Source organism: Amblyomma mixtum, chromosome 10, assembly GCF_055824585.1.
Source record: "Amblyomma mixtum isolate Tamu chromosome 10, ASM5582458v1, whole genome shotgun sequence".
Lineage (NCBI taxonomy): Eukaryota > Metazoa > Arthropoda > Arachnida > Ixodida > Ixodidae > Amblyomma > Amblyomma mixtum.
In genome coordinates, this window is record NC_143021.1 from 49,045,743 (window position 1) to 49,072,549 (window position 26,807).

The following is a 26,807-nucleotide window of genomic DNA, read 5'->3' on the forward strand; positions in this document are numbered from 1 at the left end:
AAAAGGTACCCAAAAGGGCGGGGAATGGTAAAAGCTATGAAGGACACAGATAAAATTATACATGTGAAAACATAAAGATATCAAAAAATGCAAAAACGTGAAGAAGGTAAAAGTTTTAAAAATGTGCCCAAAAGGGGATGTGGAACCAAAAGCAAGATAAAAGCAGTACCAATGAGGATTCCTAGAATTAATCCGCTATGTGTGACGCACCAGAACACTTGGGTGTTTGTCAGTGCACCCGGAAAATGCAGCTCCTTTTTTTGACAAGGAGAGGGATGGAGTACTGACGCATTCTTGACCGGCATAAGTGAATTTTGAGGGCTTCAACGATTTCCCTTGTCAACCTATCTCACCCTCGCCCCATAGGGGTGTTTTTTGTTTTCTGTTAATGTTATCTGCCTGACCACTGTTACGCGGCCCTTTACACCGTCTTTTTATCGCTTATAACTTTCTTTTGTTCCCTGTTGTGTTTTTTTGTCATTTTGTGACACGACCACACTGATCGCCGGTTATCGCTGCAGCAGCCCTGTGACCCACCCTCTCATGTTTTCTATTTAAGCGTCTTTCCACCAGAATAAAACTTGAGTTGTGAGTCAGTGCTCGTGTGTGTGTCGTTTCTTCGTGTGTCTGTGTTTCTTTGCGCTGTTTCTTACTTTCTTACTTTAATTGCATTTTGTGCATTTTAGCAATGATGAAATTGCACGACAAGCATGCGATGCACAAAATAGAAGGAAGTTGACAGCACATTGTAGTTGTAGAAGTCAGTAGTGCATGCTTTGTATCAAGGACAAGTAAATTAACATCGAAAGCTGCGCCAATCACCAGCTTCAGCCTGTTTTCTGTAGCAAAAGAAAGCACAAGTACAGAAGTGGTCAAAACAACCATGAGGCGGCCTGTACACGCCAACGAGCAGTTGATCATTGCAGCTACAGCCTCATAGTTATTATTTACTATGCTGTAATCGTTTTGCAGAAAACAATTGAAACAGTTGCGCGCAAGTCGCGACGCCGCCACCTCGTTTACTTTGTGGAATATTGGTATATTGATTCGAATATGATTCGAATATGCATCGAATATTGATATCATCATCATCATCAGCCTGACTGCACCCACTGCAGGGCAAACACCCCTCCCATGTGTCTCCAATTAACCCTGTCGCTTGCCAATTGCAGCCACTGTATGTCCTTGCCAGCTCCCTTTTCTGAGGCACTGGCCTTTTTTGGCCGCGTTTTTCGCGACGCTGGGTCTCTGGGCCTCGCGCTGAGGCTTATCCCTAGCAAGGCATAGCCCCCCCCCCCCCCCCCCCCCTTACCCTGGGTCTCCGGTGTTTGCAATTCTCCACCGGGTTTTACTTTAGAAAGAGGACACTCCGTGTGTCAATGGAACTGTACGAACAGGCTTGGGGTGCTGCCTGATCTCGGTGAATGGAACCGGCAACGCACTTCCTCACCAGAGCAGTACTTGGCCACCCTGGTGCAGTACTTGGCCACAAGCTTCTCTACGAACAACCCAATTAACCCTCTGCCCTCAGCGGCTGTGGAGCAACTGACCAAGGTGGCGGTCAGACCTGTGACGCAGCGGAGGGAGCTAAGAATGATTGGCACTGGACAGGACGCCATTGGAGACTGAACCTGGCAACGCTTAACGCAAGAACCTTATCCAGTGGGGCTAGTTTAGCAGCGCTGTTGGAGGAATTGGCAGGTATTAACTGGAATATGTCATAGGGCTCAGTGAGGTTAGGAGGACAGAAGAGGCGTATACGGTACTTAGGAGTGGGCGCGCACTGTGCTATCGTGCATTAGCGGACAGGCGAGAACTAGGTGTGGGATTTCTCATAAATCAGGATATAGCTGGCAACATCGAGGAGTTTTACAGTATTAACGAGAGGGCGGCAGCTATCGTAGTTAGTCTTAATATGAGGCACAAGCTGAAGGTGGTGCAGGCCTACGCGCCTGCATCCAGCCATGATGACCAGATCGTTGAAAACTTCTATGAAGACATGGAATCGGCGATGAGCAGAGTACAATCACAGTACTGATGGGCGACTTCAGTGCCAAAGAAGCTGGATGGAGACCAGGTAGTGGGAGACGGGGGCTTAGGCTCCAGGAATAGCAGGGGGGGAGCTGTTTGTAGAGTTTGGAGAGAGAAATAGTTTACGCATCATTAATGCCTTCTTCCACAAACGAGAGAACAGGAAGTGGACATGGAAGAGCCCCAATGGCGAGACAAAGAGTGAAGTAGACTTCGTAACGTATTGTACTCGCCCTGGCATCATGCAAATTGTGGAAGTCCTCTTTTTTTGTTTAGTTTCATTCATTGTTTCCTTAAAGGCCCGAAGGCTTTACGTGAGGAGGGGGGACGTATTGGTTTCCATACAGCAAATTGTGGTGAAAATATGCATAAGAAGAAAAGTCACGAACTAAAAAAAGAACTACAAAAAACAGCAGGCATGATAAAGCAATCAATAATATCAGTGTTCCACACAGGATGCATGTTCACCATTACAGGAAACAAGATAACAGAACTTGGTGGTAGGTATGCACGAAAGCAATGAGCTTTGTTTTCTCGTAGAATGCATTATGATCTATGCATGCAGGTAACAAATTCCTATTGCGTTGGAGAAAAATGAAGTGGACGTGCGGCTGCTTATGCAGATGATCGGTTATTGTGAATCGCACATGAATCCCAGCCTGTAGCAGTAGGGGAGATTTTTCTGGAAACGTAGCAGTCTACTTACGCAATGGGACACCATAATGTTTTTAGTGTGAAAATCCGGAGGTTCAGAGCCTAGCAAAATCGTATCTTGCATGTGCACCTTGGGAGCTTAGAAAGAAAAAAAAGAGGCAGAAAAAGAAATCCACGGCTGGGAGTTTAGCCCCATGGTGGCGTGAACAGGTCAGCTTGAAGGTCAGTGCGCAGCTGAACGCGTCTCTGCATCACCTCTGTCCATTGCATAGTGCTGTCTTGGTCAATGTTGCTCCGCTCATTGTCGTCTTCTGCATGGGAAAAAACATTCTCTGTGGTTTTCTTTGTATTTTTAGGCCGTAGCAGAAATTTTGTGCAATGATGTCAGACCCAGCACCGTCGTTTTTTTTTCTCCTTAGCTGCTTTAGTTTTCTTTTGAGCAGCAGTTATCCGAGGGTTGACTCCTTCCTAACAGCCACCGCTACTGAAGAGGCCCACATGTTGTGAACCTGTCGAAAGTAAATGAAAGCATATGAGTGACTGAAATTGGCAAGAACAAAATTTTGGCTGTTCTTGTTTGCAAAGACTCTGCTCAGGGTGGATGCTTTTGTGGTGCCACTCAGAGAAGGTCAAGAAGCTATTTCGAGATGTCCTCCCATATTCTCAGCCGCTTGCAGCGAGGGAATGCTGAGTCTAACGTTGCTTCCTTTACGGTGCAATCTTTCAGCGACAGAGTTGGCCAGTCTGTGTAAATGAGATCTCCGGACAGGGTTATCCTATTCTCACACGCATGATGAGGCATTTTTTAATTCTGTATTTCATCCATAACAAATAACGCTGGAATTAGGGTGCCTGTGTGAAGAACCTATTATTTACCAAATATGCCTTGCAAAGAATACACTCTGCGGTAGCTACATCAGGCATAGATTCACTACTTTTGTATAAATAACACACTCCTCCACCGCTACTGCCGCGTCTTTGTGGTAGACACCATGCCCGGAGGTAGGAATTCCCTGTCAACAGACAGTGTTACTAAGCCAGAAGAGCAGCATCTGCATCATTGCAAATAATATCCTCAAACTTAGTTGATTTCCTAGCTACACTTGTGCAGTTAGTGTTCTGTGTTGTAGATGATGATTTAGAATAAATCTTTTGTCATCATTTTGAGCAGTGTTTTAGCTAATTTGATGCAATATCCTTTGGTTGCCATAACGCTATCAACACTGAGCTTTTCATAAGGAGATTAACAACGTTAGCAAAGAAATTCTAGAGGCCCGTGTACTGTGCGATGTCAGTGCACGTTAAAGAACCCCAGGTGGTCGAAATTTCCGGAGCCCTCCACGACGGCGTCTCTCATAGCCTGAGTCGCTTTGGGACGTTAAACCCCATAAACCAAACCAACCAACTATCTGTTATCTTTCTCCTCCTGAGCCTCCCTCTATAACTGTTTCCGCTGTTCATGAATTCCTTGTGAAAAGTCTTGGGATATCTAAAGTGAAGTGTGTTTAGAAACCTTGTAGGCCACGCTCACAATGGACGTTCTTTCTCGGTAATTGCGGGCCAAGCTTTACCAAGCCTGTGCACACGTTCAAGCGCACTGACAGTTGTGTCAAGTTTTTCTCTATGGCTTGATCTTCCTAGCTTTGCAGACATCTTGTTGCTGCTCGATTCCCTTGGGCCACAAATGGGGACTGTGTGGGCCCCAACAGAGTGCCGTCAGCATCAGTTGGGGTGTGGCAATGGGGGCACAAGCAGCCTGCCTTTGAGTCAGGTGTCCCACAACAGTGGTCTCCTGGGTGGCAGTGTTGATAGTGTTTGGTGGCTTATCATGCAAGCGAGCATTGCAGTGATGTGGAGGGGGTTGGCCTGGTGGACCCAGGGAAACGCACAGCTGTCCAGCCCATTCCTGGAGCTGCTTTCTTTTGCTGCCCACTCAGCCATGATGCAGTTCGCTTAGTGGCTGGGAATTACAATGCACGTGTCTTTTACAGAGTTAGTGCATCACTCTAGCATCCAAAATGCTACTGGCCAGCACGTAGTCATCTTTTCAGCTGGTGTGAAAAAATAAGGTTGTGTTCTGAGCAGCCTTGCAGGTTGGTTATGTCTGAACCAGATTTCTGGTCCCAGCCAAACAGGAGATTTCCCCTAATTTGGATTAAATCTGCATTCTGCCAGACATGTATTTACCTAAATATGGACTGTTAAACTGCTTATGTTGGCCCAGAAGACAGTAGTGGAGAGCATGGAGAAAACCCTCACACATACATCTGTACATTCACGGGACTGCCGAGGCGGCTTCAGAAACTTATTGGGACTAGTGCTGAGAGGCCAAACTTCTACTCAGGTTTGATGAGGATATTGGTTTTAAAGGTTTGGGGACATGGTTATTTTTTTAAATTTTACCCCTTACTGGCGAAATGGTGTTAAGCTGTCTCAGCCAGCGCACTGCGTGGTGTTGGAATGAGTGTGTGACCTTCCAGTGGTGGCTTTTTCTTCCAGGCCATCGTGTGGGATGAGTCCCTGGCGGGGCCGTTCAGCCTCATCGCCGAGTTTGGCCTGCTGCGGGTGAGTGGTGCTTGTGCTCTGCCTGCACCCCCCCCCCCCTCGGATGAGGTCACACATGCTGGATCAGCTGCACTCTGGTACTGGGTCTCTCTGTGCCAGCATGCTGTGCCGCTGGGCGCATCTTGTTCTGGAACCACCGCCAGTTAGTTTGTATTTGAATCTCATGTGTCATGCTGTTCGGGCTTCTCCAGCCGAACGGACATCATCATCACACACATAGTAACTGCCGTTTAATCGCTCATCCACAGTTTTGAATCACTGTTGCAGTTTAGCCAGCCTGCCTCAATGGCTGCAGCAATAACAAAACCAACTGTTATATTGCGGTTTTATCATGCATCACCCATTATTCGATTGCAGGAACCGCAATAGTGCGAGAGAATAAATCAGTTATAAATTATTTACCAATCCTGGGGAAACATGTGTGCACTTACTTAAAGTGGCATGAATAGAAGAAAGCAGTGGTGTGCTTCCTCTGGGCTCTCCTGAGTGTCACTTGTGCTGTAGGCATATTTTTTTCCAGCATTCAAGAAGTGACAACTTGCATACTGTATTCTGCTGTGTTTCCGCCTTTTCGTTGTGTCGGGCAGGGGAATGGCAGAGTCCTGACCTTTTCAACACACACAAGTGTTGGTTGTGAGTGCTGATTAGTGCGATTGACCACACCACCACTGGTATCGTTCTGGCTGGCACCACTGAAGTGTGAGCTCCTGAAAAGGAGGACACAGAAGTAGGGGGGGGGGCTCTGTGTGGAGGATTTCTCACTGGTGCTGAACAAGTGTGTTAAGATAACTGCACTGTCCTGGCATGATTCCTGCGGTGGGCGTGGCTCTGCCGCACCCGGGCTCAACACCTGGCTGTTCTCCTCCTGGCATTCCGTCAGGCCTAACTCAGCTGCCCACTGTGCCAGCCCTACCTGCTGCCCCAAACCTTGCGGTCACTGCATCAGGACTAGCATTTCCAGATCCTCACGGACCCCTGAAGCTTCCAACTCTAACTATAATTTGCAGCTGCCTTCTGACCAGCACTATCTTTCTGATTCGTCAGATTCTTCTGCTATCATCTATACTACTGCCAAGTCCGGAGAAGGGTCTGACAGATTTAATTCATATGCCTTCAAAGGGCCATTGCGGCCCAAAGTGGTCACTTTCGAGTGCACACACTCCGAACGTAGCTCAAACACCTAGGCACAACCTTAAGGTGGTGATCGATCCAGTGTATTCTGGGCACTGCATCACCCGCTTCAATCCACTCACATTGAGGCAAGGATTGGAATGTGTGGCTCCAGGCGGTGTTCTTCCAGTTCATCCAAACGTGTGCCTAAACCTTCTGGCAGTTGACACCCGTGTGGCGCACGCTACTGAGCGCCCCTTGCAAGTATAACAAGCATAGCTGGAGTGGCAACTCAAGCCTGTGAGCCCCGTCCCAGCAACTGCGGTCATCAAGGGATCTCTGCACTGCTAAAGGGAGCTCCGCCATGGAAACTAGGAAAATATCCACGCTGTATCTGTGAAAGGATCTGCGCCGCAATACGTTATTCTCAGCCATCCGAGGGTGTACATTCAGGAACCCCGCCAGTGGAGCAGATGTCGTCCGTGTGGCTTGCGCTGCTCTCGGTGTGGTGGCAGCCATCACCCAGATGACCCCCTTTAGTCCTAGCTGTGGTAAGCAGCTATCCGCTGCACTGCCTGCCAAAAGGAGAAAATCATCCACTCCAGTAATACAGGTCATAAGTCAGCAAAAACTGCTTTAATTGAGGAAAATGAAATGCGGGGAAGCCTCTGCAGAAAAAATTTGGGGAGGCATCAGATCAACAGCCTGAGGACGACAGTTATTTGATTTCACACAGCACAACAGGTTAACTTGACTCAGCCAGGCAACTTTTTATCAAGGTGCAAGATCCCTTGACATGATTTCTGCCCATCTGTTGACTTCAACAACTTGGAGTGTTGACATAGAATCCCATGGCATCGATGATCTACCTATGTACTTTGAGGTTGGTGGTGCTCTTTTCAGTTCCCAGTGGTGTGAGGCGCACTACACGAATTTGCGTGTTTTCACTGACGCAGTAGAAAAACTGGAGCTCTCAAACCTTGATTATGAAGACTTCATTGATGCTGTAGCATGTGCTAAAAGGTTCGGCACTAAGGTTATAACTCTACCAAAAGCGTACTCAACTGCCAGTGCTGAATATGAGCGACTTGGAGCCACTCGCCGCAGAGGAGAGAGGCAGACGTGCACGCAGGATGAATTATAGAGAAGGCATCAGCATTGCTAGGCTTGCACAGATACGTGTTCAGTGCCATTTGGACAAGCTAGCAAGAGGGGAATGGTGACCTTTTTGTGGGAAGCTTGATCCCAGGAAGCCTCTTTCTAAGGTATGGAGCATTGTATAATTAGTCGGCCTGCACCACTGAATCCTTTTGAGTGCATAACTATAAATGCGAATATTTGTCGTCTCAGTGCAGTGGAGGCTTTCTGTTCTAAGATCATTGCTCGATTAACAGCCACATAGGTTCCAACACCCCTTCATCTAATGCTGCCCCCCTTGTTCACCATGGATGAGCTCCATGGTGGTGCCCTGGCAGCTACCAGTAAAAGATCCTGCCCAGGACCGTAGCCAAGCTGCCCTTTCTCACCTGAAGGCAGCTGCTCGCAGTTCACAGTGCTGTGTCGATCAGAGAGAATAAAAAATGCTCTCTCTGTATACTCTCTCTCTCTAAAGGTACCTTATGTCAGAAGGCATAAATTCCTAGGGATGATATCTGACGGGTCATGGTCCCAACCTCTGTCTTTCGTATGCTCTCCACCAGCTGTATGGGGTAGAGGCCTCCTGTGCTACAGTCTCCCAGCTCTTCAGGGTGTCTCCCAAACAAGTATGAAACTCTCCAGCCTTAAGAACCTGCCTTGGCCTTCCCCTTCAGGGTGGGTACTCCAGCAGAGAGCAGATATGCATCAGTGCCCAGGTGCCATTTGTGGCTCGAGCACCTAAACATCCACTCGCAGAGCAGTGCATACACCTTCTCCCATCACTGTCACAACCGCCTTGGAGGTGCACAGCATGGCAGATCAGGACACCTGCCATTAAAAGAAAAACAAACACCCCCGATCCTGCACTTGAATACTTTAGCACATTCATGGTTGCTGCATTGTGCACCGCCACACCTACACTGTTGGCTCTGTCTCATCCATCTCGTCGGCGACTGGCGTCTGGATTCATCAGTGTGCAGCACCACAATTTCGGCAATGCTCAGTCATCGCACCTCGACAACTGCCACCGAGCTGGCTGGCATTCACTTACATTCTGCAACCACTGCCCTCGGCGTGGGATATCTTCGGTGACTCTCTCGCTCCACTACAATCGGCATCGGGAAGCCTTAGATGTTTGATGACTGGAGCATGGATTGCACACCGAGGCCTGTGAGCTGCGTTGCTGTGTTGTGCTGCAGTGTTTACCCACTCAGTGCAGACGGTGCAGCGAGGTTGGGGCATGGCGATGCTCCCACCCACAGCCTTTTCTCGCAGGGATGGCACGAGACTTCTGGCTTCTGAATCCTGGCAGATGCTCTCTGTGCAGTGATCTGCAGCGTCAGCATAGACCCCTTCTTCATATCGACCTGACTTGTGACTTTTGTATGCCGCACAATAGGTGTGTTCATAATTGCCTGCACTGAACTTGCCTGGACGTTGCAGTCACTAAATTCTATCATCATAAAATTGGTGCATCAAGTTGCCCCCTGTGCCCGACATGTGGTGTGTGTGAAAATCGTCAACGCTTGATCGGCCGCTGCCCAATCCTAAGTCCCCATCGCAAGGCACTGTTTAGTGCTTTGGGACTCCGTCAGGATGGCCCCGTGCACCTGGGGCATGTCCCTGGAGTGATGCAGCTTCGGCTGTGCGAGGGACGAAACAGGTTTGGTGGAGACCGTTTGATAATCATGTGTGTTTGTGAGTGTTGAGTATGTTCACCCTCTACTTTCACCCTGAGGAGCATGCCAGGCTAATAACCAGACAGACCTCTCGCTCCTGAAAAGGGAGGCCATGAAGTGTCCTTGAGCATGTCGGTGCTAGAGGGCTCTTCTTGGCAGCACCTTTGATGCCCCTACCATCTGCCAGCATAGGGGGCAAATTTCCCACTGCCAAGTCCCATGGGGCCTTGTGTCTCTGCTAATCGTTTCTGTGAGTGTCCTGGCTGTTGTGTTTACTTGTGTGCTGCATTAAGGGTTGATGCCAGCTTAGCTTGTATGCACTGTCCTCCTGGTAGCCGGCCTCGAAGGAGGTGGACACAGAGGAGTAGCAGCTAGATTTACAGAGATGTCCGTTGAAGGCCCCTTCCCTTGGGTTCAGTAGTAGTAAGTAAATTTCATTGACTTAGACAGACAGAGCACAATGGTGAATATGTTTGTTTTGAACATCGTTGAAGAAAGTAGAAGTTTGTTAATTCAACCCCCATTAATTTGGAAACCTGGATAATTTGAACAGCTTGCTTGGTCCTGGCCAATGACCATGTCAGTTTGTGGTGTGGTGTGTGCACTGAATCGGATGCTACAGGTCTCACATCGCCTACTTTGAATGGGCTCCTGAAGGAACGCTGTGTCCAGGCAGCGAGGGTTTGCTGAGGTAGCCCTGCTCAAAGCCTGAATTCGATGCTGCAGAGCCACTCTCTGACAACAGCCGGAGAAGAGACAGCCTCATCGATGAAAGCAGCTCAGTCTCTGTTAGCCTGCACCTTTTCCATGGCTGTGCAGCAACCGAGACACTGCATGATGCATCGCTGGGCGCCCTGGCCTTCTGTTCCATTCTTGCTGACCCTGCACGCTGTGCTGTTGAGGCCTCCTCACTGTGTGCTCCACTGCGTTGCAGGAGGCCCGAGAAATTTCAGAGCAGTTCTGCGCGATTGCCAGTCCAGTAAAAAAAGCATTGATGGAAAGAGTCTGCACTGTTTCTCTCTTGAAAGCAGGCGCCCATTGCCCTGCAGTCTTTCACCACACATGCAATTCTTGGCTGTTTCTTTGGGACTCATTCGACAACGCAAACCTGCGGATAATTCAAACATTTTTTCCAGCGTAACAAAAGGGTGGCTGCCACCTTGGAAGGAGGAGGCTTCTCTGGTGGCACTCTGCCAGAGGAGATGGTCAACAGATGGAGATGTGTGGAAAAGAGTTTGTAACTGTACCACTCTTTTTGAGCCATGTGCCTCGATTTATAACCGTTCACTACATCTCTGTTGCCACCAACCTCCAAGCTCTTGTGTCGGGTAGCTCGGCTGAGCTGTTTGCGGTGGTGGTGCATTTGGAAAGAAAGCAGCCTTTGAGTGGGGGAGATGACGAACTATGCGAGTGCACAGAATTCCAAAGAAAGGGACTTTTGCCTCAAAACAAGGAAAATGAAGGCTCATGCTTCAGTGATCACCAAAGAGGGACCAAGTGTGCAATGTCTTCTTCTGCGCACCCCAACAGTTGGCGAATACGATGTGTCCACTCTGCAACACAATCTAGACGGCGTCCACCAATGATGCTTCATGGAAAATGGCACCCTATTCAAATAAATGCAATATGTTTGTTTGCCTATGCATAAATGTAACCCAGTGAACCGTGTATACTACTTAAATGCTACACCTTTGGAGAAAGTTTCTGACTTTAAGTACCTCAGTGTGTACTTCCGAGAGGACTCTGTGTGAAGAATCCATGTTCAACATTCAATAGGCAAAGCATCCGGGATTTTGAATTTCTTCTGGCAAAATTTTCATGGAGCGGCAGCAGATAAAAAAACTACTGTGCCTAACACGCATCAGACCCATTTTCTTGGATGTACCAGTGTGGCATCTTTTAATTTTTCAGATTTTTTTTTACTTTTGCACGTGTGGCATGTTTCACATTACTTGGCTGCATGGCCAGAAGGGCTGAAGGTGCTTGCTTCCCTGGGTGAGTTCTCCACCAGCAGAAACAGACTGAGTGTGCGTTTTGTTTGCTCTGCCCACCAAGGATTCCCTGAAGGTGATTTCGCCTTGGGGCTGCACTCTCAGCATCGTCTCTTTAAACTGGTCGTTTGTAGGGCCATACAAGTAAGGCTTTTTTGAGACCAAATCGAATAAACTAGGCTAGCTTTGCTGCAGAATTGAATATGACTCGTGGTGCTAAAGACTTAACTCAATAGTATCAGATATTTGTGTGATTTTTCATTGAGTATTTGTACAAAATGAATATTCATGGGAAACAGCAAAACGCTAGTGTCAATTACAGCTGCAGCTGGCCTGATGCTCATTGGGGGACATGCAACATGGTCTGTGTATATTGGCTCTGTGAGTGCTATTTCATCGTTGTCATCCTCAGCCTGGCTACGCCCACCGCGGGTGACAGGCCTCTGCAGTTCACCCTGTTCTTTGTGGTCACCCGATGATCCCTGCAAACTTGTTAATCTCCCACCCAACTTTCGGCCGCACCCTGCTGCCCTGGCCTTCTCTTGGAATCCACTCTGTTACAGGCTAGGGTGCCCTGCCCTTTTCTTCTTCCTTTTGATTTCGACTAGGATGTTTTTAACTGGCGACCGAGTCGTGTCATAGGCACAGGGAAGATGCCCTTTGATTCTGATTGTGGCAGCTTAGATGACAAATGCCAGCTGAGTTTTGCGACGCGGCCTCTGAGATGAGGCTGGGTTCACTAACCCTGGCTGAGCCCTGTGCCAGCACTGAGGTTGACACGCATGGACAGGTTTGGGGTGCTCAACTCTTCTTTTCCGGAAGCACAGACCAATCGTGGCAGCATTCTGTGTAGTGTCAAGGTGTTTTTGAAATAGTTGAAAAAAAACTGCTGCTGTTTTTACTCGGTAATTGGTGCCTGTTATTTGAACTAGTGGGAAACTTGAGAATGGAGTCGGTTCGTTGTTTGAGATGACTCTGAGCGTGCACTACTATTCCCTTGGTCTGCCGAATGGGATGCAGGCGTGCGTGACACTCTTTCCCAACTCCAGGACCACCAGGTGACCCAGATGTTCCACCTGGCAGCCCAGCGGCCGGTCTCCACCACGGCCCAGCACGTCATCTACCTGGTGCGGCCCCGGCTGCCCCTCATGGACCTCATCGCCCAGCAGGTGCTCGAGTGAGTGTTGTGGCACAGGCTGTCAGGTGCACCTCTCGCTCAGTTTCTTCAAGGACACAGCTGCTCCTGGTAAAATTAACATTCTCTCCTATGCTGATTTATTTGCCACATCTTGCTTGCGACGTTGCATTGTGACAGTGCTGCAAGTGTTGCATTGTGCAAGGAAGAACGTAAATGTGGTCCATAAAATTTTTGGGATTTTTCAAAAACTGCAAACCACCGCTTCCTGGCAGCTGTGCTTATTAGGTGACTAAATGCTCATCTGTCCTTTCTGCACATAATCGTGGCATGTCAACATTTACCCCACCGTTCTGCTCTGCCTGTCTCACTCATTGATCATTGCTTTGCAGCTCATCTCCTGAGGGCCAGGAAGTAAATGTCATCAGCGAATTGCAAATTACGGGGGTATCCTCCACTAGCTCCTATTCCCAACTGTTCCCAATCCAGGCCTCGGCACACCTCCTGCAAACAGGCGGTGAATAGCATTGGCGAGATCGTGTCTCGCTGCCCTTCCTCATTGCAATTTTTATTATCTGCCTTAATGGAGGACTATGGTAGCTGTGCATTCGTTATGAATATCATCCGGTATTTTCACACAAGAGTCTTCTACAACCTGCAATGCCTGCATGCCACTCGCGATAAAAGAGGACATTATGGACGAGGGCAGTGAACACTCTCAGGTTTTGATTACACTACACATGACTACCCCCGAAAGCAAGTGGAAGGATGCAATTGTGTTTTGGGACGTCTTGCAGAGGGCGCTAAGCGAAGACTTTGTTTCAATTTACCAGAGTGTTGGTTCCCTTGCCGCTACTGAACATGATTACTGCCACACGACGTGCTTTCCCTCAATGGACCTCATAGGGTGTGGAAACCGCACATGCTGGACCGCAGCACTCAACCTGTGGCTTGAGCCAGAAGGGGTTTCAGTCGAAAGATGTGGTGAATACCAGGGTTGGGAAGAAGAAAAAGTCGCCATAGCACAGTTGGTGGAGAACCGGACGCGAAAAATGAGAGGTCGGGGGTTCAAATCCCACCAGCGGCATGTGTTTGTCTTTTTCATCATCATCATCATCATTTATTTTTCCTTACAGGCCCCAATGGGGCATTACACAAGGGGGTGGGGGTCACAAAGGTAGAACACAAATATATATGGCAAGCACAAATAAACACAGTAAAGGCATTGAAATTAGCAAGGCGAATAAAATAAGCGAATAAAAGCGAATAAGCGAAATAAATAAGCGAATAAATAAGCGAATAAAAAGGGTTTCTACAGGAATTGAGGAGAAAAATGAGCAATCAGTAAGTGGTTAAATTTTACTGGCTTGATTTCACTCACAATACCGTCGGGAAGTACATTCCACTCGGATATAACAGTTGGCAGAAATGCATTATTGAAAGCATTAGTGGCACCATGAATGCGCTGAACAGTACTGCAATTAAACAAACATCTGGAGGATCTCAAGGGGGGCAGAATAAGGCTTTCACATACCGTATTTACTCGCATAATAGGCGCACTTTTTTTTCCAGAAAATCCGGCTCAAAGTTCGGGGTGCGCCTATTACGCGGGGTAAAATTTCCGGAAATTTTTCGACTCGCAGAATTGAACACACCGCGTAAACGCACTCGTGTACGGGCCGCACCCCGTTTTCGCGAAGAAAATGTTAAAAGAAAAGTCCGTGTAAGGGCCGCACCGAAACTTTCGGAATGCACGCGCTGAGGCCTCCGCGATCGGCTCCGGCTGCGCGCAACGGGCGCTTGATCGCGGAGGCCACACACGCGCACAGGAGCTTCCAGACGCCGCCCACGGAGGGCGCCCAAGGCCAAGCTCATCATCATCATCGTTTTCCTCCGCCGCGAGCTTTCGCTATCTATATCGCCATCAGCATCTCTAGCTCGTTTCTTTTGTTGTTGTTGTTGCTGCTGTCAAGTGCCGGGATTTGCGGTAGCGCGATAGTTATCGTGGTTTATGGCTTTGCCGCGGAGCGTTGCTGTTTTAGCTCGACGGGCAAGCACCTTAACAGCTACACGGCTGGGAGTTTGCTCTCGAACGCGGCAAGCGTGCGGCAGGTCGGAAAATACGACTTGGCCGAGAAGTGCGGCAGTTGTGACTGAGGCGTCCCTAAATTTTCGTACGCGACTCCAAGCGCCGAGGTTTTCGCGGGCCTAAGTCGGGAACGTTTCCGGCTGGAAATGAAGCTTTCCAAACAGACGTTTAAAGTGAGCATCCCTGAAAACTGTGTGCGGCTGTTCTACGCGATGTCGTTGTACGTGCTGTGGGTCCGCAGCAGCTGCGACGGCAGCAGCACTAAGTGTGGACCAGTAGTCAGTTCAGCAAAAACTTTGTTAAAATAAAGATTGGGAAGCGAGGGGTGGCGAGGCGTCGTCTTGCAATCGTGTAAATACAGTATTGATCACAGTGCCAAGTTCGGGGTGCGCCTATTATGCGCGGAAATAAAAAAATCTGATTTTTCGCGCCCTAACTAGGGGTGCGCCTATTATGCGAGTGCGCCTATTACGCGAGTAAATACGGTAAATGCGGGAAATTATGGCAAAGTTTGTGAAATAGGCAATAGTATTGTTATCTTACTTCGTGATGACAGGGGAGTTAGACCAATGGAAGATTTGATATTAGTAACACTCAGCCGAGAATCATATTGGGATGTTATGAAACGAGCAGCTCGGTTTTGGATTCCTTCTAATGCCTGAATGAGGTGTTATTGGTGGGGGTTCCAAATTGTCGATGCTTATTCGAGTTTGGTGCGGATGAATGTTTTATATGTGAGTAGTCCTACCGTGGACGGAGAAAATGTGAGTGATCGTCTAATGTAACCTAGTGAATTGGAAACACGTGCAGCAAGTGACTTGATGTGCTTTGACCAGTTCAGATTACTTGCTAATTCGATGCCAAGGTACCTGTAAGATTCAACTTGCGATAGCGCGGTCGTGTTTAGCGAATATGAGTAGAGCTTCTTCAAGTTCCCTTCAGCGGGGGATGAACTGCCTTTGACCCATTTCATTAATTTTATGCAGGACTGAACGATGACATTATCAGGGTAGCCGAATTTGAAGAAGCTTGCGGTCATTCCCTACATCCACCGTTTATCACATGGCCTAAGACACATGGCAAAAAGATACGATGTCAAAGTAGCCTTATCCGCCCCCTTGAAATTAGGTAGACCATGCCCCCTTGTGCAAAAAAAAAGGCGGAAAAGGTTGACCGTATTTCCCGCGCATGCACAGTCAAACACTGGGCTGCGTTTGTGCGCTGTGAAACAGGAGTGGTGCACAAGATCCATCTTCTCTGTGGTCTGGTGTACATAGGGCAGACTGGGCGTTCGCAGTGGGTGATGCTTTGCAGCTCATGTCCTGAGTGACTTAGCAAGGCAATGTCATCAGCGAATTGCAGATTATTTGGGTATTCTTCATTAACTCTTATCCCCAACTGTTCACAGTCCAGGCCCCGGAGTACCTCCTGCAAACAGGCAGTGAATAGCATAGGCAAGATCGTGTCTCCCTGCCTGACACCCTTCCTTATTGGAATTTTATTGCTGACTTTATGGAGGACTATGGTAGCTGTGCAGTGGCTGTAGGCGCCTTCCAGTGTTTTCACATAAGGCTCTTCTACACCCTGATTCCGCAATGCCTGCATGTCTGGTGAGGTTTCTACTGAGTTGAAAGCTTACGCATAATCAGTGAACGCTGTGATGTGTGGAAATGGTTGCCACTGGAAGGAATTTTGTCTGCACATGGAAATAACAGACGATGCCACACACAGTCAGCAGAAGACAGAGGAACGGCCTGTGCAGTATCATTAAGGGAGCCAAGCAGAAGTCTGCCCCACAGCGAAGGAAGGATCCCTGATCTCGGTTGCAGGCAGGCCCGGCAGTCGGGCGGTGGCCACCGGAAGGAGTTCCACGTGTTCTTTGTGCCCCGCAAGAGCCAGCCCTGCATCCGACAGCTGGAGGTGAGTGGCCCCTGTGGGCACAAGTCAGGCGACCAATCGGTGCTGGCAGACCTGTCTCCTTAACCGTGCAAACTGGTGGAAGGAAATACTCAAGCGAGCACAACTTCTGTTCCCCTTAATGGGCATGGCTTCCTGCATGGTCGTTTGTGTGAGACGCAGCCATCCACGCTACATTTATTGATTTCATGAAATCGTTTGGTAAGATACCCCATTCTCATTTACTACTGAGAGTAAATTCTCTCAAGGATGTCATTACCTGGATCACTAATTTTCCTCCCAGTCATTACCAATATGTCTCTGTAAATGGGTATTCTTGTCCGTGGGTGAATCTGTAGGGCCACAAGGCTTGGTGCTCAGGCGGACTGTGCTCTTGGTCTACATTAACCATACTTTACTGCCTCCACTGGTAGACTATCTGCTGTGTTATTTACAGACAGGTTACCAACCTTGACTGCACGCTTTGCTGGCAGACCTTGACAGAATCACTACTTGGTGTCAGCAGTGGCAAATGCAAATTAATGTCTGTAAAAAAAAAAAGGCCATAACATTCACCACCAATAGTAAGCCTCAGAATCACTTTTAATTCACGAATAGTACTCCCGTTGAGAGTGTCTCCACAGTCAAATGCCCAGGTGTTCTGATCTAGCATGGAACAATCACATCGATGCAGTTCTTAGTGAATCACCTTGGTGTGTCACTTGCACCAAGCTAACCCTGCCACGAAGCTTTTAGCTTACAGTTCCCTTGTTTGGTCAAACACAGAACATACATCTCTTTATTTGGAACCTGCATCAAATGTACTTAATTAACAGAATAAAGGAGTGAGATTTAAAACTAGGGACTACCATTCTAGCATAACGGTGATCAAAGCATCGCTAACGCTACTATCACTTGAAAGGCGATGAAAACTAGCACTATTTTCACATTTTCACAGGCTGTATCACAGCCACTTTTCATTCATGTCATCAGACCCTCCCATAATGTCTTTCCGCTTTTAGATCATGCTCTCAAAATGGAATCAATGTTTGCACGGACCTTGCCGTACATGATTTGAACGAGCTGATATTGCTTTCATATTAGGCCATGGCGCCTTTGTGCAAGAACTGAATGTTTTTTTTTTGCAAATAAATTCCGAGTAGGAAGAAGGCTCTGTTCCTGTGTACGCTCAACTTTGAATTTTCTCCTTCTGTCGGTGCTTTTGGATTTTGTGTAACTAAGTGTCGAATATTATCATTTATTTGTGACTGTACACCCCCCCCCCCCCCCCCCCCCCCCTGCTTAGTGCCCAAAGAGGCCCTTTTAAGATACAGCAATGACCACTGAGAGGTGGGCTCTCTCCCAGTGCATCCAACTGTCTGCCTGCCACAGTCAGGTGGCCACTTCTCTTGCTGTGCAGAGAAGTATCATGGAGTGCACTGGTGGTGCAGCTCACCCTTAGGGGTGCATGGGAAATAGGCCTGTACAAATACCTCATTTTCCGATGCGATTTTTGTCCGCATTTTCCGTCAGTGTGCATTGCTAAAAAAGATGTGCCTCAATTCTTTGGCCATTGCCAGTTGCTGTGCTTGAGCAGACAGTGTTGTGCATCCCACCAGTGGCCCACCCAGCACTTGTTGTGGTGCAGGGTGGTTGGGCCGGGGGAGAAGGATGGGCACGGACACGCAGACAGGTTTACTGGCACTGGAGACACTGATTTGCATATTTGGGACAGAGCAAAATGTCCTGCTTGGGAGACGAACAACTGCGCATGTGTCAGGCCACGTCCTTAAACACAGCTGCCTTGCTGAGTAATCCCTGCTGCTGTCGTCTACAATGTTGTGCAAAAGAGCAAACAGCCAAGAATTAAAAGTTCATAATGTCGGGTGACTGGATGAGCGATTGTTCTCACTTAGGACGCTGGTTAAATACCCTCAGGCAATTCAACACGAGGCACAGCACAGCAAGCGGAGGCACTTGTTGCAGAGTCCACGTGTGGGCGGGGAGGAAATGCAAGTCCGCAGTGCACTGTGGTGCCACATTAAACGTGTGTATCGAACACAGGTGAGGGCTACAACTGCGGCTGACTCTCTCCGATTCGGGCCGGCTCCTGTTAGGTCAGTTACCGGAAGTTGTCTGTCCAGTGTTGGTCGCTTGTTGTGGGGAACCAAAGGGAAGGTCGTCCCAGCCCTTTTTTTGGTGGGGTCAGGTGTTGAAAATTGCTGCTGCTGTTGCCACCACCGTGGCCATCCCGGTTGGTGGAATCCTCTTTGGCTGATGGCAGCCTGTGCAAGAGGATCGAGGAGGATGACCTGCAGGCACTCAGCTGCAGAGGGGCAGGTGCACGCTCCCCGTGTGTGCATGCGCATTCTGAAACTGCACTCTGGAAGTGTCGTCCTGTGGATGAGATCGCCTAACTTGCCACGCGGGGACTGAGTGCAGGGGTGGCAAGAAGCACGTGCCACAGTTTCCCTCTCAGGGTTCAGGACGCGTGGTCCAGCACCCGCTCTGGCCAGTGAAGCCAACCAAGGAGGCTGGCTGTGGGAAGGGCTGCTCAGAGCTCGAGGATTGTCTGCGTGTGGGGAGATTCTCCGGGGGCCTGTGATGGTGTCAGCAGAGTGCAACATGCCACCACTGGCGTAGCATGTGGGCCAAGCGACACTTAGCGTCAGGATGAGCAGCAGGAAGCCATTTGCGGTTGATGTAAGAGATTGAGTTTGGCTGCTCGAAATCAACTTCCATCAGCATGAACTGCAAAAGCTCTGTCGGCACCAATCTCTGCACAGAGAAGTGCACACTTTGAACTGCAATTCTTTCCCTGCTTTCTTTTTCCTTCGACTCATTTCTGCGTGTTTGGGTGAGGAGGGCCTTACTTTTTTTCACTTTTTTGACGCTTACCCAAAGGGGGAATTCTGCAGTGCAGTTTTTAAGTTGCCGTTTGAAGAAACTGCTTTAATGACCCAACCCAGGCAGTCCAACATTTTATTTCGTGCCTGCACGAGTGCACCTCTTGCATGCATGCCATATAAGCATGTGTAAGGGCCTCACCCGTGTACAGGTCACACCCTGTTTTCCCCGAAGGGAATATTAAAGCAAAGGTCAGTCCAAGGGCCTCACCCGAACTTTCCACGACCCAGATGGGAATAGCCTTCTAGGTGCACGCGCTGGGGCCTCTGCGATCAGCTCCAGCTGCGAGCAATGGTGCGCTTGACTGTGGAGGCCGCGCCTGCACAGGAGCTTCAAGGTGTCACCCACGACTGGTGCCCGAGGGCTGGGCTCATCATCATCGTCAACTTCTTGGTCCTGCAGTTTTTTGTGGCTGTCGGAGGCATGGGAGTTGTAGCGTGTTAGGTCACCCTAGTTGTCCCTTTCGTGTGCTGCCACCAAACGTTGCAGTTTTAGCATAATGGGCGTAGACCTTAGTAGCTGCACGGCTGGGAGTTTCCTCTCGAGCACAGCAAGTGTTCGGCGAGCACGAAATTCCACTTGGCCAAGAAGTGCTACAGACGATGATTTAGCTTAGTTTATGGAGGTTTACCGTCCCAAATCGACTCGGGCTATCAGGGATGCCGTAGTGAAGGTGTACGGAAATGTCGACCACCTAGGGCTCTCAAACGTGCACTGTTGACATCACACCGCACACGGGCCTCTGGAATTTTGCCTCAATCGAATCCAGCTGCCACGGCCGGGATCAAACCCGTGCCTTTCGGGGACAGCAGCCGAGCGCCGTAACCACTGAGCCACCGCAGTGGCGTCAGACGCGCCCCTTGGTTGTGTCAGACGATGGTGCAACCAAAGGGATCCATTGAGGAACACAAGCTGAAAAAAAGTGTGCTTTCCATGGCAAGCCGTGAGAGTTTCCTGAATTGGAAAAGCTGCTCTGCTACGTGAAGTGCGCAACAATGGCTACGCATTGACAGCGGACATGCTGTGCGACTTCCCTTGGGATGAGCACGCACACCAGAGCACAGCACCAGCTTGGAGTGACGATTCAATGTAGCATAAATGCCCCTCATTCCCTGATTGGTGTGTTTTTACATCAAAAAAATTTTTTTTTTTTCGCACATCACGTGTATGGGCTGCACCCCGAAAATTGGCCCTCAACTGCAGAAAAAAAAAAGTGCGGCCCTTACACGCACGCACTTGTGCGGTAAATACTGTATGTGTATTCAGTGTGCACTCATCTTATAAGCTCGCATTTAAAAAAAAAAACAGAAAGCTGTTGGCTCTGTCCACACTCCCATGCTTCTCCACTTGCCAAGTACTGCAGTGAAGTGAACCAGCTTTTTAATGTTTATCACACAAGCCGGAAACATGGAGATCCCTGAGCCTCCCCTCGTGATTAGGTCAGAAGGAAAGGGGGTCCACTTTTTCTCCTGGTTGTGGGCAGAGCTCCACGGCAGAAGCAGGCCACAATCTATCTGTTACTCACACATGCGGCGTCTTAGAAGAGGCAGTGGACACTGCTGTTGGCACCCAGAGGGTCGTTTGAGCTTAACTCTTTCGCTACCGCGCCATAGGCCATCGATCGCATATGATCGATTCAAATCGCCCGCACAAAAAAGCTCATTTTGGAGAGTCGTGTATGCGCTCCGCCATCTAGCTAGCGAGCTCAACAACTGCTCTTTCGATTGCAGCCTTGGTTTCAGTGTTTTGAGATGAGGGGGCGCCGTGAAAAATAAAACTTTGAACGGCCGCAGCGGCGTCAGCCGGAGAAAATGGCGTCCGCGTCGCCGTGCGCTCCTCGAAAACGAAAGCTGACACCGAGTACGTCGGCCGGTTTCGGTTTCGTTTTTTGCGACGAAAGCAGCGGTTATTAGTCGGGCAACAATGTACAAGCGTTGGATTTCGGTTTCGACAGCGAGACTTCGCCTCGGGAGCCTGGAACGTCAGCGCGTACTTGCATGTAAGTTCTGTTTTCGTTCGCTGTGGGTTTTCTGCGGTTGATACGGTTTGTAATTGATGAGAGTGGTTTATTTTTGTGCTTCAGGGTCTTGACAACATATGGCGAAGGCAGTTTGCCAAATGCTCAAGGTCGCGTCGCGTTTTTCAACCAAGACGACAGCTAGGTGTCCATATCGGCACATCGCTGCGGAGCGGCGCTCGGAGATTAGCTCGACTTCTCGACTTTTTTTTGATGCTCTTCACGGCGGAAATGATGAAGACCGTGTGCAGAAACACTAATAAGTATGCATGGATGAAGATTTTCAGCAAGTTCGGCATGACGGCTCATGGGAAGACGTGAATCTGTTGGAGATGCTGATGTTCATTGGAATCATCATATACATTGGAATTGTTGACCTGCCGAGACTTTATTTCTACTGAAATACCAGAATAATCTATTCTGGCCCTCTGCCATCAAAAATCATTTCTCAAAATTGGTTTTTCGCTTTTTTTGTTCGTTTTTTTGCACGTAACGGACCTGGATGATTCAGTGACGGCAGCATCTATTGGCAAAACTTGGAAAGTGTCCTGGCTTTCGAACCACATCGCTAAAACTTATTTCATTGATTCTGATGTTTTAGAGCTTGCCTAAAATGCCAAATTTTATCAGCTGGCTTGCAGGGAGCAGCTCATTCAAGAAATCTTCGGGTATGATGAGGGAAATGAAGTTCACGCCCCCAATCCTCCCATAGAATCCATTCAACACCAATCGAAAAAAAATTAAAAAAAGAAGAAACTGCAAGCTCGGCTATCAGAGAACAAGGGAGGAACAAAGATAAAACCTTATGTGAAGCACTTGTCACTCTACCTCTGCATCACATCTTCACCCCTGATTCCTCTTCACAGTGGCACCACAGTCATGACCCCTGACTTGACAGGCCATGGAAAGTGCACTAAATTTTTCTCATAGCTGAAACTGTGAATACTGACAGCTATAAACATGTGCAACAGTGTGTATATTCCAGTTTTCCTGTAATCAAGTTCTGGCTTAGAGCAGCCGGTAATTTTTGTTTTTGCTATATACTTTTTTTGTGTTTTTAGCAAATTTCACAAATAAATGTTCATTTACTTTCGCACACACAACTCTTCTGTTTGTTTCATTCAGAAGTGTAACTAATAAGCTACAATTTCATGCATTGCAATATGTGCTGGGTGTATTAGTTCTTGTGAAAAAAATTTTTCTTTCCGTACACTCCAAACCGTCCATTTTTCTGCGGTAGCGAAAGAGTTAATGAAACAGCTAAAATTAGTGCTCAAAATATGTTTTCGATTAGCGGATTAAAAGTGCTGCAATTGAGTGAGCAGACGACAGTTGTTAAGAAATGTTTGCGGTTATTCAGCCACTCAGCGCATTATACCTGCGAAACCGTGATACAATTGTGAAATTCTTGCCATTCATATCACCATTTCACAGTGTCGTTGTGGCCAAAAACCTGTATGCATTGAAGCTTGATGAAAAATCCTGGTTTGCTGCGAATGACCACCTTAAAACAGACCAAATATACCTGGCATCAGATCAGCGTTTATGCACTGCACTGCTTTCGTGCAGCTGCAATATGATATGAAGGTAGAAGAGGCCAAATACGGGCTGGTTGGCACATGTTTTACGAAATGGAAAAAACAGTGCAATGAAAGACGACACAAGAGAAGGACAAAACACCAGGCATTCGTATGAACATGCCAGACTGCCAGTGGCCCTGTAGTTTTGGATCGTAGTGTGATGCATGCTCTGGAGGTGGCTGGAATCTGCCTGGATGGACGGATGGGGGCAGTTGCCACCATGCTCACCTTTTTTTTTCTTTCTTATACAGAGCCTTACCTCATTGCCTTGCTTTTTAGTCACCAATCTTCCAGTCACTAACTTCGACCCAACTCATTCACATAAACATTGTTATCTCTAAACCCTGGGGCCTCAGGAAGAGTGGCTGTGCCTGCATCAACATCCGGACGGACACTGCCCCATTCTAGTGTGAGATGTTCAATTGTCTCTACCACGGAGGAAGGCCATTCAGGAGGTGAAACTCCCATGAGTGCGAGCGACCAGATAAGGTCACAATTGTATGTGCTGACAGGGCCGTATGCAGTGGTGGCGTCATGCGGCACATCGTAGAAGCCGCAGCGAAAAAAACAAACAAATGCAGTGCCCGGGCAGGCGGCTCTGGCAGCGTGCGCTCAAAGCAGATGACAAGCAGATGACACGGGTGTTTGCTTCAGCAGGCACACTGCAACGTTGTGTTTATGCGCCCTTAAACGGCAACAGTTCTTGTTGGTGTCTGTCTGAGGGCCATAATACTAACAGTGCGGCTATGCGCAGTGCGGCCTCCTTTGGAATTTGCTAGACTAAGATGGGACGCAGGTGTCTTGTTCAAAATTGCAAAAGTGTGCCTTCAAGGCACCGAATGATCCTGAGCATCTGCAAGCACGGGCTGCGGCAATTCCTGGGGGCGGCCGTCAGCTCACATCGAGAGATTACGTCTTTGAGAAGCATTTCACGAGCAACATGATGAGACATGATGAGTACTACGGTGAGCTTAGAGGCGAGGTAATCCTTGACCATCCGAAGTAAGCTGGACTGCGTCCAGAGGCTGTTCCCTGCATCTTTCGGCAGCTCTGACATCTCCGAAAAGTCATTGCGGGGGGTGTCAGGGGTGCCCTGTGGACAAGCTACAGGTCTTCTTATAGCGGTCATAGAAAAGAACGCGTTTTATTGCTTACTGTGCTCAAATGGTTGAAGCGTCGCACCAGTTGCTCTTCGGCCTACCAGCGGTAAAGAAGCGCGCGAGAGTGCCCTCGATAGAAGTCAGGCATGCGCGGCCGAACGGCAGCAACACGCTTGACTGGTTGCCTTGGCAACCGAAGTGGTGGTGATTTCTTTCCAGGCGCCACCAGCATGACCGGGGGGCTTGTGACCTTTTCTGGTTGCCACAAACAGTGGAGTTTCCACTCCTGACGGTCTCTTGCTCCGTGGTCTCTGCAGATGTAAGGCCACACTGCACATACATCATATTCCTGGTTAAATTTCTCTTGGTAGCTTCGCGTACCAAGGCACTCTGATCTATGTCTTTCTGATTTGCCTTTTCCAATTTCTCTATGGACTCTGTAGTTTGCTTTTTTTGCATTGAAATAATCCATTTCATGCCTGCTGCATTTCTTCCAGTTATTTAAAGCTCTGTACTTCTAGTTAGAGGAGCTACTACTGGGGCCACTTGATATTTCATCATACGAGTTTGGAAAGGGCTAACTGGCACAAATGGGCATACGTGGTTTCACACACAGCACTTTGTCACGTCTGTCTGTTCCAAACCCTGCCGTCTCTATTTCCTAGTCCTTGTTTGCTGCGTCCTTGCTGGCTAGTTTCCTTTTCCGCCACTGTGAGTCAGTGCTCTGTGTGTATTTAAACGCCTTCGCCTGTTATTTCCCTCAGGTGTTCTTCATGTAACATTTCACTTAGCTTGTGGTGCTTCGAACGATGCCCGGCCCGTGTCCCCCGTGGGCATCTAGTCGCTTCTGGGGAGGGGTGAAAATGAAAATGCATCTGCTACTGGCTGAAAACAAACACATTGGGGAGGGGGGGGGGGGGGTGCGCGCAGAGTTCTTAGCTAGAGTGCCGGGGGTGGTCGTGTCAAGTTGGTGATGCTGCAGCACACCATCTGTCGTGGATTTGCTAGCTCAGTCAAAGGGAGGAACTGGTCCAGTTGTGCTGGTGGTGGCTGTCACGAAATAAAGGCTCTTCCACTGGGAGTGGTCGAAGTGGGGTGTGCTCTGGACAGCTGCCACCTTTTCTCACATGTGGTTGTCGCTCATCCAGGAAAGCAGCCGCCTGTGGCTTGGCCAGAGATGTCTCTCCCTATTTTAGGTGGGGATTGTTCTGCAGTGCTGCATATGTCAACAGCCCTGCCTGTTGTAAAAATGCCTGGTGCCTTGGTGCAGGAGCGTGGTGTGTACGGGGAGCTGGACATTGAGGAGTACGCCCTGGAGCTGTTCCCAGTGGACAGCGACGTCCTCTCCATGGAGATGGAGGCCTCCTTCAAGGTGAGCCCCCAGAAAGGGCCTGAGCAGCAGCAAGGCCTGCATGCGCGTAGAATTTGGGTGGATCATCATTTCCTCCCACAGGGGCCTTGCCCCACTGGGATACCCTCTGGCCTGAGTGCAGCCATTGCGGACACTGTCTGTCAGGTTCGCCACAGTGGCGCAAGCGCCCCAGTTCTCCTCTCACAGACGGGGCAAGACAGGAGTCCTGGGATGAAGGGCACCAGGCTGACCGAGTCGGCCCAGGCCGGCCAGTGGCCCCCCCGACTCTGGTGGTGCCCAGCAAACAACCCACGCCAGCGGGATGCAGTGGGGCTGAGACGTGCCCCGGTGCAAAGAGCTCAACATGGCACCGAACGAATGGGCTCAACGTCCCTGATTCAGGGACAGACATTAGTTTGAGCAGAAAAAAAAAAAATAAATATGGGCATCCAGCTCAGGTCAGAGAATGGCAGGATGGGACAGGCTGTGTGTCAGGCACCACAACCCCCCTCTCCTCCCCCTGCAGGAGTGCCATGTGGAGGAAGACACCACCTCCATGCACTACGTGGCCCGGGCCCTGATGACCCTGCAGTCCCTGTACGGGGTCATCCCAAATGTGTACGCCAAGGGCAAGATGGCCAAGGTCAGTCTTCGGTGGTGGGCTCACTCGGCTGCTGGCCACCCACGATGGAGGCACTGTGTCAATGGGGACTGTCCTCTGGGACGTCCACCATTCATAATCTGTGTGTAGTCCCCCATTGACTTGGTACAGTCTGCTTCAGGGAAGATTTCATTATTTCCGGTATCGTACTGAAATTAGGAGTGTATGCATATGTGCATTTCTTCCTCCTGTTTACAAAAAACTTAAATTAGTTTCAGCTTACCTCAGTTCTTCCCAGATTAGGGGAAAATAATGCAAGCCTGATTAGGTAATTTGTTACAGGTTGTTAAGACACTTTTTCTCAATATTCTTGGTTATGATTAAGATGGAACTGTAGCCAATGATGCTACAACGTAACCACGTGGGCCGGTTGGTGTGTAACTTCACCAACACAGGTACACAGGCAACAGCCTCGGTACATTGAGCGCGCGACGAGGCCAACGCACGGTAACTGGGCAGCTGCAAGACCCAACATATAGAGCTGTGCTAGGTAATACAGTCGACAACCGATTATCGGACTCTCTAGGGACTGCGAAAACAACCAAAAAATCGGGCTGTCCGGAAAATCAAATTTCGCCGAAAAAATCACAAACTTATTACCAGTATGCCGGAGAAAGCGGCCAATTGTATTGCACACAGTCTAAAGCTCCTCATGACTATATTTCGCCGCGCGACATGCCGTATAAACACGTATAAGGGCCGCACTGTTTTTCTTCCAGATTCGGTGGCCAATTTTTGGGGTGCGGCCCATACACGCGATGTGCGAAAAAAAATTTTTTTCAAGTAAAAACACACCAACCAGGGAATGAGCGACATTTATTCTACGTTCAATCGTCACTCGCGGAGTATTTCGACTCTTGAGCTGGTGCTGTGCTCTGGTGCACGCTCATCCCAAAAGAAGCCG

The 26,807-nt window shown here is 48.9% G+C and overlaps 1 protein-coding gene across 8 annotated transcripts in view; it reads left to right on the forward strand.

Moving 5' to 3' along the window:
• The window catches only part of LOC149325734 (vacuolar protein sorting-associated protein 33A-like), a 98,201-nt gene that overhangs the window by 2,363 nt on the left and 69,031 nt on the right, over positions 1–26,807 (forward strand). For 5 of the 8 annotated variants that reach the window (XM_089563334.1, XM_089563333.1, XM_089563335.1 and 2 more), the window contains exons 2-6: positions 5,185–5,250; positions 12,217–12,344; positions 16,107–16,311; positions 25,162–25,263; positions 25,769–25,885. In XM_089563334.1, coding sequence (XP_089419460.1) covers positions 5,185–5,250; positions 12,217–12,344; positions 16,107–16,311; positions 25,162–25,263; positions 25,769–25,885 — 618 coding nt within the window. Of the gene's footprint in view, positions 1–5,184; positions 5,328–12,216; positions 12,345–16,106; positions 16,312–25,161; positions 25,264–25,768; positions 25,886–26,807 lie in introns of those variants that run through there. The other 3 variants (XM_089563337.1, XM_089563338.1, XM_089563340.1) reach the window with 2 other exon arrangements.